This window comes from Petaurus breviceps, unplaced genomic scaffold, assembly GCF_028583685.1.
Source record: "Petaurus breviceps papuanus isolate PSGF00001 unplaced genomic scaffold, PetGlider_PUasm1.0 108, whole genome shotgun sequence".
Taxonomy (NCBI): domain Eukaryota; kingdom Metazoa; phylum Chordata; class Mammalia; order Diprotodontia; family Petauridae; genus Petaurus; species Petaurus breviceps.
In genome coordinates this window covers 1941699-1957265 of record NW_027185593.1, presented here as the reverse complement: position 1 = coordinate 1957265, position 15567 = coordinate 1941699, and the positions used below count along the sequence as shown (strand labels likewise).

At 49.4% G+C, this 15567-nt stretch overlaps 1 protein-coding gene across 10 annotated transcripts in view; it reads left to right on the top strand.

Annotated features, from left to right (window-relative positions):
- The window catches only part of TCF3 (transcription factor 3), a 104969-nt gene that overhangs the window by 51113 nt on the left and 38289 nt on the right, over positions 1-15567 (top strand). For all 10 annotated transcript variants that reach the window (XM_069070479.1, XM_069070575.1, XM_069070396.1 and 7 more), the window contains 2 exons: positions 9102-9169; positions 12796-12925. In XM_069070479.1, the coding sequence (XP_068926580.1) occupies positions 9102-9169; positions 12796-12925 (198 nt within the window). The remainder of the gene's footprint in view (positions 1-9101; positions 9170-12795; positions 12926-15567) is intronic.

The following is a 15567-nucleotide window of genomic DNA, read 5'->3' as shown; positions in this document are numbered from 1 at the left end:
ATTGTAGGCTAGCCGTGTGTGGTATCCCCTCCCTCCTTCCCCTGGGCCCCAAGAGCCGTGGCCGCACCTGCTCTCCTTCGGTGATGCCTCAGCAGAGACAGCCCACACACCCTCACTTGGCCTTGTCATCTTTCCTAAGTCAGAAACTGAGTCAAGGGGGAGTGGGAGAGAAGACCAGAAAAGGAGCAGAATGATGGTTGGATTTAGAATTGGGAGGGATAGCGGACATTGAGGAGGAAGGGAGGAGGAAAAGGAAGCCCAGAGAGGTTGGGGCCTCTGGCCAAGGAACCCAGGGCCTCTAATTCTAGAACCACTGCTTTGCCCACTCCGTCATCCTTCCCAAACTGTGGGTTGTTTGGGAGTATTTTCTTGACATCCCTGACTGTCTAATACACCAGATCCATCTCCATGAAGTGAAAACAGTCCAGGAATAAGAGAAGCAATAAGCATATAGCATCTGCTGTGTACCAGGCAAGGGCTTCACATATACATCTTTCAAAATAGGTGCTATTATCTCCATTTTGACCATTGAGGAAACTGAGGCAAACAAGGTAAGTGACTCAGGGTCACCAAGGTAGTAAATTGAGGTCACATTGGAACTCAGGTCTTCCTGACTCCAGGCCTAGTGCTCTCTCTGCTGCTTCATCTAGCACCCTCAGAGTCAGAAGAGTTGGGTCCTGGTTCTGATTGTGCCATCAGTTTACTGTATGACTGAGTAAGGGGGCAGCTAGGTGGCACAGTCCATAGGCCTCTAGGCCTGGAGTCAGAAGACTTGAGTTCAAATTTGGCCTCAGACACTTCCTAGCTGCGTGACCCTGGGCAAATCACTTAACCCTATTTGCCTCAGTTTCTTCATCTGTAAAATGAGCTGGAGAAGGAAATGGCAAAACATTTTAGCATCTCGGCCAAGAAAATCCCAAATGGGGTAACAGAGTCATTGGCTGAACAATCCCTTCCCCTCTTTGGGCTTCTTCATCTGTAAAATGGATGGGACCAGAAAGGGTTTTGGGGTCCCTCCCAAAGACTTGATCTTGGAACATCTGCATTTCTCTCACTCAGAGCCTGGTTCATGGGATCATAGATTGATTCCGAGTTGGAAGGGGCCTCAGAGACCAGCCAGGCCCTGTCTATATATTTTCTAGAGGAAGAAAGCCCAGATGGATTAAGCGACCTGCCCAAGGTTGCTCTAGAAAGGGAGCAGAGGTATGGGTCTGATCCCAGATTCTGGATCTGGGGCAGGAAATTAGTCATTCTGATGGAAAATGAGAGCTCAGGGAGTCATGCTGCTGAGGAGCTCCCAGCCTGTGAGGGCCTGTGGAGCTTTAGAAGTTGAGAGGAGGCCATCGTGGTGACAATGTGGAGGGGAGAGCATTGCATTTGGAGTCAAAAGCCCTAGGTTTGAATTCTGTCTCTTCTTACCCGTGTACCCACCTTCTCTGGGACATAGTCATCTAGAGGGGAGGGACAAGCTCTTGGGCCAGCTCTCAGATTCTGTGTTTGAGCTTTGCCACCAATTAATTGCTCGTGTGACCTTGGGTAGGTCTCTTCCCTGGGCCTCCGTTTTCTAGTACAGGAGAGAGTGGTTGATCTGACCCTCCTGCCTCCCTTTCCCCCTTTTCTGTTTTGACTTACCTTGTTAGAATGTAAGCTGCTTGAGGACAGAAGACATCTTGTTTTCTTGAATTTATTTCTTGTAGCAAGCTTTCTCCCCAGTGCTTAGCACAGTGCCTGGGACTTAGTAGGTATTTAATGAAAGGTCTATTTAGCCAGCCAGCCATCAAGACACTCATCTCCTATCCTTTTACTAGATGGTAGTGTCTCCAGGCACAAGGCCTGGAGTCAGGAAGACCTGAGTTCAAATCTAGCCTCAAACACTCACTAGCTGTATGACCCTGGGGAAGTCACTTAACCCTATTTGCCTCAGTTTCCTCACCTGTCAAATGAACTAGAAAGGAAATTGCAAACTACCCAGTATCTTTGCCAAGAAAACCCCAAAATGGAGTCACAAAGAGTTAGACATGACTAAAATTCAACAACAAAAATCTATATTTCTCTCTCCTATCTTACCCTCTCCCTCCTTCTATCCCTTCGGCTCTTATATCTTATCTTTCTTTTTTCCATGCTCAGCAACTCTGAAGAAACAGCCAAGCCAGGCTCGGTCACTTTCCTTAAGTCAGTAAGTTGGCCAGCATTTATGAAGTTCCTACTGTATGCCAGCCATTGTGCAAGGCTGCAGCAGTCACGGGTTACTACCAGCAAGGGATCCTCTAGTGACCCTGAAATCAGGGAAAGAGTCTTGTGTGTGCCTGGTTGCTCCAGAGAGTAGTTCACCTCCAGAGCTTTTTAAAACAGGCTATAAAAGGCTATCCCCTTATGGGGAGAGCAGTTCCTAGGAGAATCCTTGCTTCCTGGGACTTCCATTCTGTAGCATCCCTCCCCAACCTACCCTTGGCTGGGACTCTGAAAGCACAGAGCCAATGAATGTCAGAGCTAGAAGTTAGGATTTTGAAACCTAGAACATAGAATTCTGAGTTTGGAGAGACCTTGAATCACAGAACGTCAGAGCTGGTGGGGACCCTAGAGCATAGAAAAGAGACTGTGCAGAGTCATGGATGGCTTAGGGGCTCAGGGTTCAGATGGAACCTTGGCTACCTCCTCACTGTGTGATGACAATGCAGTCCTCTCATCTATAAAATGGGGATAATACTTGGGCTACTGACCTACAAAGATGTCACTTTGCAGACCTTACATAAAGATCTGTAGAAATGTGAATTATTGCTCCCTGTGAGATTCCTTGTGGTGCAGTGGGAAAATCAGAGGATCTGGGTTCAGATTCTCCCTTTTGATGATTAACTACTGGTGGGACTTTGAAAGGGTCCTTTCACCTTTCTTGGCCTCAGTTTCCTCATCTTTAAAAGGGGGAGGTTGGGTTTGGACCAGAAGATCTTGGAGGTCCTCCTGAGTTCTCATCCCTGAGCCTTTGGAGTAGTACTGCTGCTGCTCCTGGGGCCCACGTGCCCTGGTCAAGGCTGGCTGGAGCCCTGAGCCATAGGGCGGGTCTGCAGCGGTGGCAGTGTGGTGCCCTAGGAGCACACGGCAACCTGGGAAGTGCCTCTTATTGCTGGGATGGGTGACTTTGTCTCAAAGCAACCCTAGGCATCCCCCTTGGACAGAGAGGTTAAATGGACAGCACCATAGTTCCACACACTTCCCAAAACAGGCCCCACAAGATTAAATGGTTAGCCCATGGGCTCACACAGCAAAATCAGGATGGGGATTTTGTTCCCTTGACTCCCACATCCTATGTTCTTTCTCCTCTACTAAGAGGATGGGGGTTGGGATTGGCTTTCAGAGAAAGGTCACATCAATGGGAGTGGTTTATGGGTGCCAGAACCTTGTATCTTGGAGCATGCACCAAGCCCAGTACCCCACCCAGGAACCAGGCCAGGCTCGGGTTCAGGGTACAGAGCTGTACAGTAAGGCTATGGCGGCGGCATGTGTCTGACACCAGGTCAGCAGAGGAATCATAAACCGAGTTCCCAGCAATCCATTCTGCACCCCACAACCTCCCCCCCACTTCCCCCAACCACTTAAAAATGCAAATCTGCCCAGTCAGTTTTAAACACTCCATCGACTTCCAGCTTTCGAAACGGTAAAAACAAATTTGCTTCCCACACAGTATCAGGGGGTGTGTTATTGCTGAAGGAGTAGGGGATCGGTTCCTCTCCCCTCCCCTCCCATCACCCCTGGCTAAGGCCCAGGCCCATTAGGCTCTTGGGAATAGAGATAAGATAAGGCCCCTGATGGCTTTATTTCTTTATTATTTTACTTGGGTTTGGTCCTTACTTCCTGATGGAGGCAGTTTTGTACCCTCCACAAAAGTGCCCCACAGTAGAGGGGGGCTGGGGGATGGCTAGACAGACAGAGGGACCAGAAGAGTAGGTAGGTACACCATTGTCCAAAGGCCTTGGTTTCAAAAAACAAAAAAAACCACTGCTGATTATACTCTATGACGTTGTCATTGTCAAAAATAATTTGGGGGGGGGGATAGCAATCCTGTGATTTTATTGGTCTAAAGAACTCCTGTTTAGGAAGCTCCCTCCCTCGGTACAGATGGGCACTACATCAGCAGTGTCTTAGTTGCCTGGGACAAGAGTCAGGATGACCCAGAGTCCTAGCGCCAAAGTCAGAAGACCTGGGTTCCTCTAACATCTGACAGCCTTCTTGATAACTGAGCAGGTTAGAGAACCCCTCTGTGCCTCACTTTCCTCATCTGTAAGATGATGGGCTTGGCACACACATCTGGGACCACTGCTGGCATGCAGACTAAGGCTGGTGGGATCACTCCAGCCAGGGAGCTCTGCCCTAGAATGGGCCGAGGAGACTGCACTAATATGGTTAAGGCCCCCAGTGTGGGCAGAGGTCACAACTGGAGCAGGCTGGAGTAGTGGGACTGAGACCATAACAGCCACTTCACTTCCAGTCTGGGCAAGACGGGGATGCAGGCCCAAGGAGAGGTGATGGGGATGGGGAAGTTAATCCAGATGTCCTCTGAGACCAGGCTGTCTGCCTGGGACTATGCCTTGCCCAGTGTCACAGAATAAGTGTCAGAGGCAAGACTTGAACCCAAGTATTCCTGACACCAAGGCTGGCTTAGTTACCACTCATGCTATTATTAATACTAATAATTGACATGAATGCATTTGACTCAAAACAGTCCTGTTGTACGTGGTGTAGGTGTAGATCTGTTCATTTCATAGATAGCCAACCAGCCAGGTGGTTCAGTACAGTGAATAGAGTCTGGAGTCAAAGATCTGAGTTCAGATGTGGCCTCAGACACTTCCTAGCTGTATGACCCTGGGCAAGTCATTTAACCCCTATTTGTCTGTTTCTCCTATGTAAAATGGGGCCCCAAGGGAAAAGGAAATGGCCAACCACTCCAATATCTTTACCAAGAAAACCACATAGAGTCAGAAATAACTGAACAGCAACAAACTAAGATTCAAAATATAGTAATGTCTTGCCCAAATTAGTTGTCCAAGCTCATGGACTGATACTGGAGGACCTATTGACATTCAGATCCCTTGGCACCTGCCTTCCAGGGCTGTTTGGAAAATGCATTTTGTAAACCCTAAAATGCAGGGAAAATTGGATATTTTTTTACTCATAGTAGACTGCTTTCCCCAGCGCCCTACTGTATGAGCATTGCTTAGAGGGCAATTGATGACTGCCTCTGTCCTATACAGATCCATGAGTCTCTCTCCAGGATAACCTCTACCTCTCCTTGCTCTGCCCCACACCTCTCCCAGCTCCAGCTGTCTCAGATCCCCTTCTCCCTCATCCTACAGGAAGGAAGGAGACCCTGACTCAGTGCAGGACCACTAGGAATGTGGCTCAACCCTACATCCAGGGGTCACTGTGGCATGGGAGAAAGGAGTGCATTTGGAGTAAAGGGATCTGGAGTTGAATCCTACCTGCCTTTATGACTTTGGGCAATAACCACACCTTTCTGGGTCCCTCTCATCTTCCCCTGCTTTTTCCCTCGTCCCTGTAAAATTATCCCTCTCCCATTGGGAAGGGGTTAGTTTTGGAAAGGCAGGATGTTTGGCTGCCTTGTGAAGTAGTGAGCTTCTTTGAGAGTGATCAGGCAGAAGCTTGGTGACCACCTTTCAAGGATGTTTTTGAAGGGATTCCTCCACTAAGTGGCAGGTTGGACAGCATGACTGCTAACACTGTTCTGTAGTCTGAGTTAGCCCATCTCTGATGTCCCATTTTCCTGTTAGGCGTCCTAAGGCCCCTGTGTTCTGAGGTTCATCAAAGATCACACAGCTTCTTCCTCTCCTCTTAGAGGGAGCTCATGGCTTGCCAGTGCAGGTGGGGATTCAGAGCCTGGGGCACTGTTCCTTGAGTGGAGGTGATCAGACTTTGCCAGTCAGTTCCTTTCCTCCATTGGTCAGTGTTTGAGGGAGGCAGAAAGTTCTCCCTTTCCCCTAGACTCCTTGGAAGACCTCAGGCCCCAGCTGGCTGAGCTGACAGCAGGGGCCATGGGCAGGAACCAGGTGCTCAGGTCTGCTTTTGCAGCTCGATTTCTGACATCCATCAGAGTCTGGACTAGGAAAGAAGCCCCTTCCTCTAACTCCCTTGGTTAATTGACTGGGAAATTAGCCCTGGTTTCACAAGGTCTGAGATGCTGTTTGGTCTAGTTTCATGAGCTTCTGCCCTACCCCCCTTGAGGGCACACCTGGGTATCCTTAAGAAGAGCTCAGAGTAGATGTGGAAGAAATTAGAGCTATGTCCTCTAGCCCTTGCTTCCCTCCCTCTCTTACTCCTACCCCTCCCAGATCTTCTATTTCCATCTTCCCTTTCTCCTCAATATCTTCTCTTCTTCCACAGTGCCACCTCTTTCTCTCCATCCTCTGATTTCCCTCCCTCTCTTCTCTCCGCTCCTGCTTTCTTCTCCCATCTCTCAGCTTCCCTTTCTCCCCTGTCCCCCCGCCACTTCTCCCCTTTTCTCCTCTCCCTCTCTATTCTCACAAGGCTGAACTTCTCTTCCCCTTTTCCTTTTTAGCACCACCTTCCCCCCTCAATTTTCTGAAGCCCATTCAAACTGAAAAAGGGAGATGAAACCATGTGGTATAGATTGAAAACAGGAGTCCTGGCTGCCCTGTGAGTAAGGGGGAGGGGTTCCCCATCTCCCTCCAAGCACCACCCAGCACCAGAGGGCTACCTAGCAGTCCAGTGCCTTTCCACCCGGGAGTCCCAGCCAGGAGGTTTTGTCCTAGGGGTGTGGTACAGGAGCTCATTCATTTGGTGATCTTTCTCCCTCCTCCTCCCAGGCAAGTCACCCAATCCCAAGTGGAAGGGCTTTCAGTAGCCTTCTATGCCACCCATATCTGAGAAAAGAATTCCCAATAAGAACTCATCCACTTTTTGCTTCAGGCCCTTCCATGAGGAATGACCCTTCGCCCTCCAAGTTAACCCATTGCACTTTGAAAGAGCCAGTTGTTAGGAAACTTTTCTCTGTGCCAAGATAAATTTCAGCTTCTACCATTGCAACTGGGCCTGCCCTCTGGGGTTGAGCCTTTCCTCTCTTCCGTGTGACAGCTGTCATTCCCAAGTCACCCCTTTTCCAGGTGAAACTCCTCCAATGTCTTCTATTGGTCCTCATGTGGCCCAATATCAGCTCATTCGTCTGGGTCGCCTCTTGCACAATCTCTAGCTTATAATGTCCATCCTCGTTCACCTCTCTTCATTAACTGAAGCTAAGCTGCCGTCTCACACTATTGATTCATCAGGCTTACAGACCATTGAGCCCCCCGCCCTTTGATGTGGACCAGCTCTTATCTGTCCCAGCTTCCATTTTCTGTGTCATGTCTTTGACAGGCATCTTGGTTGTGAGTCCCCTTGGTATCCAAGTTGGTCTTTGTAAACACTTTCCACACACACCTTTCCTTCCCATCTCAGTTGTTTCTCTGCATATCTTACCTCAGAATTTCATCCTCTAACTTCCCTCTCATTCCTTCCACATTGACTTTCTTCCCCCTCCCCAAATTTTAGTCTATGTGGGATCCAGACCTTCATGGAACCTCCCAAAACCTGCTCCCCTCAAATCGAAGGTGTCTGAGAGGCGGCCCCCAGCTTTCCTCTGCTGTTTGTTCCTACAGACTCTTAAGAGGGTGTGGTCACATCCTCCCGCCCCCAGGAACCAGGTCTTTGTGGGTCAGAATCAGGTCCAAAACCCCAGTTCCCTTTTTAATTTCCTCTACCTTTTGAGGAATGAAATTCTCATTAAGGTGAGCCAAGAAATCATTAGCCTCTCTGCTTCAGGTGCTAGCAAATGTCCAGGTAATTGGAGTGCTTCCGTTACTGCTCTCTGTGCCAGGCTTGCAGTCGGGTTCCTAACCTCGTCTCTGCCTACCTAAGTGGTCTGTAATGTATTCCAGTGTTAGGATCACTTGTGAATCTGCCTCTTTTAGTCATAACTAAATGTTCTCAACCTTGTTGCTGGCATTTGGGTCCTGGTTAGGTTTATTTGGGTGCATCTTCTTATAGTACAATGTTCTTCATGTGCCCATCCCATCCTCCTTTACCTGTCCTGTGCCCTGTGAATAAGGTAGGGGTGTGTGTGTGTGTGTGTGTGTGTGTGTGTGTGTGTGTGTGTGTGTGTTCTGACCTATTGCTGCTGATTTCCTGCTTTGTATCTTGAAATGATAGGTTGCCATGGCCACAAGTTCTCATTGACAGTTTTGAAAAGAGGAGGTGGGCACAGGGTATATAGAGTAGGTCCCCAGCTGGTTCTGCCCTTCCTACACCTCCCCCAGCTTGTACCTTAAAACAGAGCTTGTTGTCAAGCTGAGGGACCCTTAGAACATAGAATGCTAGAGCTTGGAGGGCCCTTAAAACAGTGTCAAGAGTTGGGAGAACCCTTAGAACCCAGGATGTCAGAGCTGGGAGGGCCCTTAGAGCCCAGGATGTCAGAGCTGGGAGGGCCCTTAGAACCCAGGATGGCAGAGCTGGGAGGGCCCTTAGAATCCAGGATGGCAGAGCTGGAAGGGCCCTTAGAACCCAGGATGGCAGAGCTGGGAGGGCCCTTAAGAGTCCAGGATGCTAGAGCTGGGAGGGCCCTTAGAGCCCAGGATAGCAGAGCTGGGAGGTCCTTGGGACATGGAAGAAGACTTCAAAGTTATCTTATCTGATCTCCCTCATTTGACAGATGAGGATATTTGAGGTCCAGAGAGGGGCAGTGATTTGCAGGGACTCATGGCACCATCAGTGGTTAATCTGAGACTAAAGTGGGGGGGGGGTGTCTTGTGACTCTGCTTGTAAGTTGGCATCTACTTCTTACCCTGGGCTTGAGGTAGTGGAGTAAAAGCCATTTGTGTAACAGTGGAGAGCAACTGATGCTCCCGTAGGGTGGGAGGGGGAACCCACCGGGGGGGCCCACCCAGGTGAGTCCTTATCCTGTTCATGAGCCTCTGCCAGAAATAAGGAGGGTCCTCTCCCTAGGCCTTGGGCCAGCCTGGCCTGCCTCGCCTGCCATAGCCAGGTGGCCTAGTCCTGCCTGCTAATATTCCCCTGGGAACTTGCTTCCTCTCCTCTAGGGAAGAACAGTGAGAGAACCTCATACTCAGCCTTTGGGAGAGACCCTGGGATGCCAGTGCTCAGTCAGGTAAGTAACAGAAGACACAGTAGATGGCAACAGTTTGTCTGATGGGGGTGGACCGAAGGGCTTCCTAGGGGTAGTCACAGAGGGGGCATTTCTACATACTGAGCCCTGAAAATTGGGTTCAGGGCTCGTGGGCTGTCAGTGCTGGGTGTGAGGCAGCTGGGAGCCTGTTCTGGACATCACCTCTGGACAGTCAGAGGAGAAGGACCATCAGACCCTGCCTCCATCAGGAAGTCCATCTTCCCTCCTCTTTGGGGCCAGGACTAGTAGCCCTAGGTCTCTTGGCTTCAGTTTCCCAAACATCAGAAAACAGCTCCGATTCAGATTTTCCAGGACTTTGGGGAGGGGGAGAATGATCATTCCTCCTATTTTCTGGATTCTTCCCAGGAGTTGAGCAGTTCAGCATGGAGCTGGGACTAGAACCAAGGGAATGAGGGTGAGGGGGTCACTGGGATGACTAGAGTGCTGCTCGGGCTGGGATTGGGAATCAGTGGCTATGTTCTTCAAATCAGGGACCCTTGGATGAGGCAGATGAGAGTTTGCCAGGTTTCTAAAATGGCCTCCTTAAAGCGATTTGTAGAATATAGAATATGGGAGTTGGAAAGGATATTAGCTCATGCATTGGGAGGGACCTATCATTGGACATAGGATGTCAGAGCCCTTAGAACACAATGTTAGGGCTGAGAGGGACCTTAGAATAGGAATAGAGCTGGGAGGCTCTTAGAACACAGAAGGTCAGAGCTGGGAAGGCCCTTAGAACACAGAAGGTCAGGACTGGGAGGGCTCTTAGAACACAGAAGGTCAGAGCTGGGAGGACCCTTAGAACACAGAATGTCATAGCTGGAAGGGGTCTTAACTCTTAGAACAAAGAATGTTGAAGCTGGTAGGAACCTTACAAGAGAGAAACAAATATTAGAACTGAACATGGTCACTGAAAATAGTGTCGGGGAAGACGGGCTTCTTGGAGATTTGAAAGTGGGCAGATGAGGGGGGCTTGTCCAAGCAAGAGTGACCAATGGCATCTCCTGGTGTCATTTCCCCTTGGCCCAGCCTCACTCCCTGTCTTGTCTGCTTGGTTCTTGGCAGGGTGTGGTTTGGGTAGCTCTTTCTCTCCCTCTTTCCCTTTTTTTTAAAGCCCATGTTTTAATTTTGCACAAATTTGTCATAATTTCCTCTTCTCTGAACGGAGAATGTTTCCTTTTGCTACACCAGCTGCGCTGGCTCCGGGGCCGGCCGCGGTGAATTTAATTTACCGCCGAAGCTGTGAAAATAGCAGCGGGACAGGTGCCAAAGGCCCACGAGGGGGGATTTTTTATTTTTAATGTTGTCATTTGGCAGAGGTTTGAATATGGGGGCTGGGGGAGGGTTGGATAGCAGGGAGATCTTCCCCCCCCCCCCCCAGAAAAGAATGGATAAAGCACCTTGGTCCCACTTCAGAACCCAGAGCCATAGGGTTTTACATTGATGATCCTTTGTAGATGTGCAGAATGTCATTGCTCGTGTCATTATTTGTAGTAGTAGCAATAACAATATTTGTTATTCTTCTTATTATCATTATAAGGTTTAGTAGACAGCTTGCCTTAAACCCTGGAAGGCCTGGGTTGAAATCCTGTCCCTAATAATTATATTGACAAATAAGTAATAATGATATGGCAAAGTAGAATTAAGTGCTAGATCCTCTCCCTCCTTCCTCCTGTCGTCTTCCCCCATGACCTGGGGGCCTCAGGCAGGTCACTTCCTAACCTCAGCAACTCCTTCGGTCCGGGGACAAGAGAACCCCAACCTTGGAGATCTGTATCTATCTTGGCTCTTCCCCATGAAGAGGTCATTGGTGTGACCTTGGGCCTCAGTTCCCTCATTTTCAAGATTTGTTCCAGAGCTGTGAGCCTGGATCATAGATCTGCATCATGAGAGGGGGCTCCCATACTGGGAGCTCCTCACTCAAATGAAATGGTGAATCTTCCCTGTGTTCCCATGAGTAGGCAGCAGCATGGTTTAGTGGAGAGAACGCTGGAGTCAGAACGCCCTTCCTTCCACCCCTCACTCCCAGGGCTTGTGGACCCCAGCTTTATTGCTTATCCCTCTTTGACCCTAGACAAATTCTCTGGAGCCTCAGTTTGCCTATCTGTAAAATAAAGAGGTTGGACTAAATCAGGGTTCCTGCACCTTTTTTGATTGATAGATCCCTTTGACGGCTGTCAGCCTGGTGAAATCTGTGAACCTCTTCTAAGAACTGTGGTTTTAAATATATAAAATAATAGTAGACTCCATTTCTTCAGCACTTTGAGAATTACAAGAGGCTTTCTTCTTATTTCGTGTCCGTGGAGGGAGGCAGGGCAGGTATTTTATATAAGTGTTCTTCCAGACTTTAAAAGTGCTGTATGAGTTTCTTATTATTATTAGCCCCATTATATGGATGGAGAAACAGGCTCAGGGGAGGGTTATAATATGCCCAGGCTCTTAGGCCTAGTAAGTTTTAAAGGCCAGAATTCAAACCGCTACCTCCTGGCTCCCATTTCAGTATCCTTTCCAATGTCCCCACCTATATTATCTCTTTCAAATGCTGGGTAAAATGGTACCCTCGAGTATTGCCAAAACAGGGGCCCAGAAGCGCCACTGACTGGCCAGGTCTACAGTGAGGACACAGGTCTCCTGCTTCCTGCTTCAGGCTTGGGGATCTTTCCCAAGCAACATCTGTTTCCTCCGTTTCCTGGGAGTCCAGGATCTAGGCCAACTACAGTGACCCTCTTGGGTCCTTTTCCTCTTTGGGGAGGCTCTTCTGTGACAGTGAGCACAATTTGAACTCACATCCTAAGAGTGCCATTTTGTTGTCCTATTCCCCCAGAGTTAGGTCTCCTCCCTGGGAGGCCCCAGGCCTTGTAGCTTGCTTGTAGAATTATAACTGCTCCTGTTTCAGCCTATAGTGTTGCGTTCAGCTTGGTGTTCAGTCATTTTCAGTCGTGTCCAACTCTTGGGGACCCCATTTGGGATTTTCTTGGCAGAGATACTGGTGTGGTTTGCCATTTCCTTCTCCAGCTCATTTTACAAATGAGGGAACTGAGGCAATCAGGGTTGTGACTTGCCCAGGGTCACACAGTGTCTGAGGCCGTATTTGAACTCGGGTATTCCTGACTCCGGGCCTGGCATTGTAGCTAATGAACCACCTGGCTTTCCCATTCCCACTTTAAACTGAAGGAAACCATGTGCTGTGGAGGGGGTCCATCATGGAATATTGGAGCTGAAGGAACCACATAACAGAGATTATCAGAGCTGCCAATGATCTGAGAGCAGGTCTGGTCCAGGGATTCCCAGACTTCCTTTTTGCTCACAGCCCCGTGTTATTCTGGCCCTGTGGGAAGAGTTGTCTGGATGAAAAAACCAAGCTCCATTTTGGGGAAGGGGCTCATCCAAGAGTGTACACTCAGTCCTCGGCAGATTTTCCAGTGACCTTGCTTGGATGTTGGTGGCCGCTGCCCAGCCTCCTGCTGGAGCCTTTGTGTGCTGCCAGATGACAGGATCGTCAGGGGTGATCTGTGCGTGCTTGACAAGGGGGCCTATACCGTGGCCTGGGGGCTGGGACTACCCTGGGGAATGGGGGCTGGGCATCTGATGGCTCTTTTCCCTCCTAGGCTGGCTTCCTTCCCAGTGAGCTGGGAATCAACAGCCCAAGCACGCTGTCCCCCACGGGGGTGAAGGGAGGTTCGCAGTATTACTCGTATCCCAACAACCCTCGACGGAGGGCGGCTGACAGCAACCTTGGTGAGTGGCATGTGGGGAGGAGTTATCTTACTCTAATCTCCCAGGCGACAAACCTTTCCTGAATTCTCCTACATCTCCCAGACCTACACTGGGCTGGGTAAAGAAAGCAGAGTCTCTTGCCTTTGAGGAGGATGTCGGAGCTAGGAGGGTCCTTGGGCATGGAATATCAAATGGGAGATCTGAGTGAGACCTCAGAATATACAACATACATCATTCGGGGGTGAGGGGGCTCAGAACATGCAACACAGAATAACATACAACATAGATTGGCACGGCTAGGTGGGCCGTCAGAACGCACACCATAGAATCACACACAACATACAGTGGCACACATAGGAGGGCCCTCAGAACACACACCATAGACTGTCAGCAGGAAAGGGCCATAGAACTGAGGGGTCGAGACTGGACCTGAGATTTCACTGTACAAGGGAACCCCTAGGTAAGAAGACTCCCCCCGCCCATTGAGTTCCACACTTTTCTGAAACTTTCCAAATGGCTTCTAGAATTGCCTGGAGCAGGATCCCCACTCCTGGCCTGGAGTGTGGACAAGTTAAATGACTTGCCCAGGGTCATGCAGCCAGGCTGTGTCCGAGGCTGGATTTGAACCCAGATCTTTCTGGCCCCAAGGCCAGCTCTGTGTCTGCTGTGCTGTAGCTGCCTTCTAGAACACACTCAGGGTAATGAGTAAGCATTCATTAAACTCTGCCTGCCTGTCACTGTGCTCATCGCTAGGAATGTAAAGACCAATGTACAACCATCCCTACTCTCAAGGAAATCACTAACAGGGGAGCCAACTTGGACGTGTTTAGGCACATAGAAAATGAGCCCAGGGTGGGAGGGGGCACTAGCGCATTTGAGGGACAAGTAAGGGAAGGCCTGTTGTCTAAGGTGGCTCGTGAGCTGAGTCTTGCAGGAAACCGACAGGCAGAAGTGAAGAAAGAGCGTGCCCGGCGTGGGGGCGTGGCCAGTACAAAGGTGTGGGGGTGAGAGATGAGGGGGTCTGTATGAGGAACAGTAAGGAGACCGGTATCCCTAGGTCGTGGAGTGTGCGAGAACAGTGAAAGCTAGGAGAGTAGGCTTGGGCAGGTTGTGGGAGCTTTCATTGCCCCGGAAGTGCTTCTCTTTGACCCCAAAGGCTCTAGGAAGCCGCCGGAGTTTACTGCGTAGGGAGATGGCCTGGTCAGCCCCTGGCTTTAGGAGAATCACTTTGTGCGGCAGTAGGCAGGCCAGCCCCAAGTCTACTGCAGGAGTTCAAGTGAGATGTGCTATGGTGGAGAGAGAGGAGGAAGAAATGATGGGATTGGCCAGCCATGGGATGTGTGGGGTGAGAACGAGGAGCAGGGATGAGCTGAGCTCGGCCCTCTGAGTGACTCAACACAGTAACAGGGAGCTTCAGCAGGGGCCTGGGGCTGAGCAACGATTGGAACCTGGGACGTTTGAGCTGGAATGGCCAGTGAGGAGTTGGTGACATGGCGGGCAGCCTGGAGCCAGGCCGGAGTTGGAGCTGTCTTCCTCGGAGTCGTTTGCATAGAGTAGACCCTGATGTGGTCAGGGTGTCGGAGCTCACTGAGACTTGGGAGGGTCTGTAGAGGCCGCCTTGTACAGTCCGAGGGAACAGAGGCTTCAATAAGAGACTGGATCACACAAAGGCATTGTCAGGACAAGGCCTGATGAGAATATCTGACATTCCTACAATGCTTGGAAATGTGCAAAATGCTTTATGCATGTTCTAGTTTGAGCCTTGCTACAATTCTATGAAGTCTCGGCATTTCATGTAGTATCAGAATCAACCCATTTTACAGAGAAGAACATTGAGGCTTCTGGTGGTGAGATGACTTACCCTAGGTATTATAAGTAATAAGTGTCCCAGATGGGGCTCAAAGGGCCAAGTCCAGCCCTCTGCCTTTTGGGTTACTCTGCTCAGGGTCTCCCGACTTCAGAATTAGGGCTTCCTCTGTCTCAGTGCTCCTGGAGGGTATGACTCACAGTCCATGAGGGTTTTTGTTTCTTTTTTAAACCACCCATTTCTTGTTATGTTTTATTTAAAATTTTTTATCTAATTTTGTTTTTACATCACTGACTTTATGTGGATAGGGGATAGAGCTCTAAGCCTGGGGTTCAAATCCAGACTCAGACATTTCTTGGGGCAAGTCATCCAACTTCTGTCTCTGTTTCCTCATCTGTAAAACGGGATAACAATATCAATTGTGTCCCAGAGTTATTACGAGGACCCAACGAGACCATCTTGGCAAACCTTAAAGTACCTTGATAATGATCTTACTGTTTTTGGAATTATCAGTATTATTCCTTCCAGAAAACCATCCTTTATAACATGGAATGGAAAATAAAGAGCTGTGAGAGGAAAGGAAGCTTGACCAAAACTAACCCAGCAACAAACCTTCATTCAGTTCCTGCCCTGTACCAGGAGTTGTGCTGGACACTGATTGACAAATAGAAATGAAGTGGTTCCTGCCCTCAGGAAGCTTGCATTTGATTAGAGGAGACAGCAGTTTACACACACACACACCATACATCTATACATTTCTCATACACAAATCCCATGTCTCCCTCCCTCTCTTCTCTCTCTCCCTCTCTTCTCTCTCTCTCTCTCTCTCTCTCTCTCTCTCTCTCTCTCTCTCTCT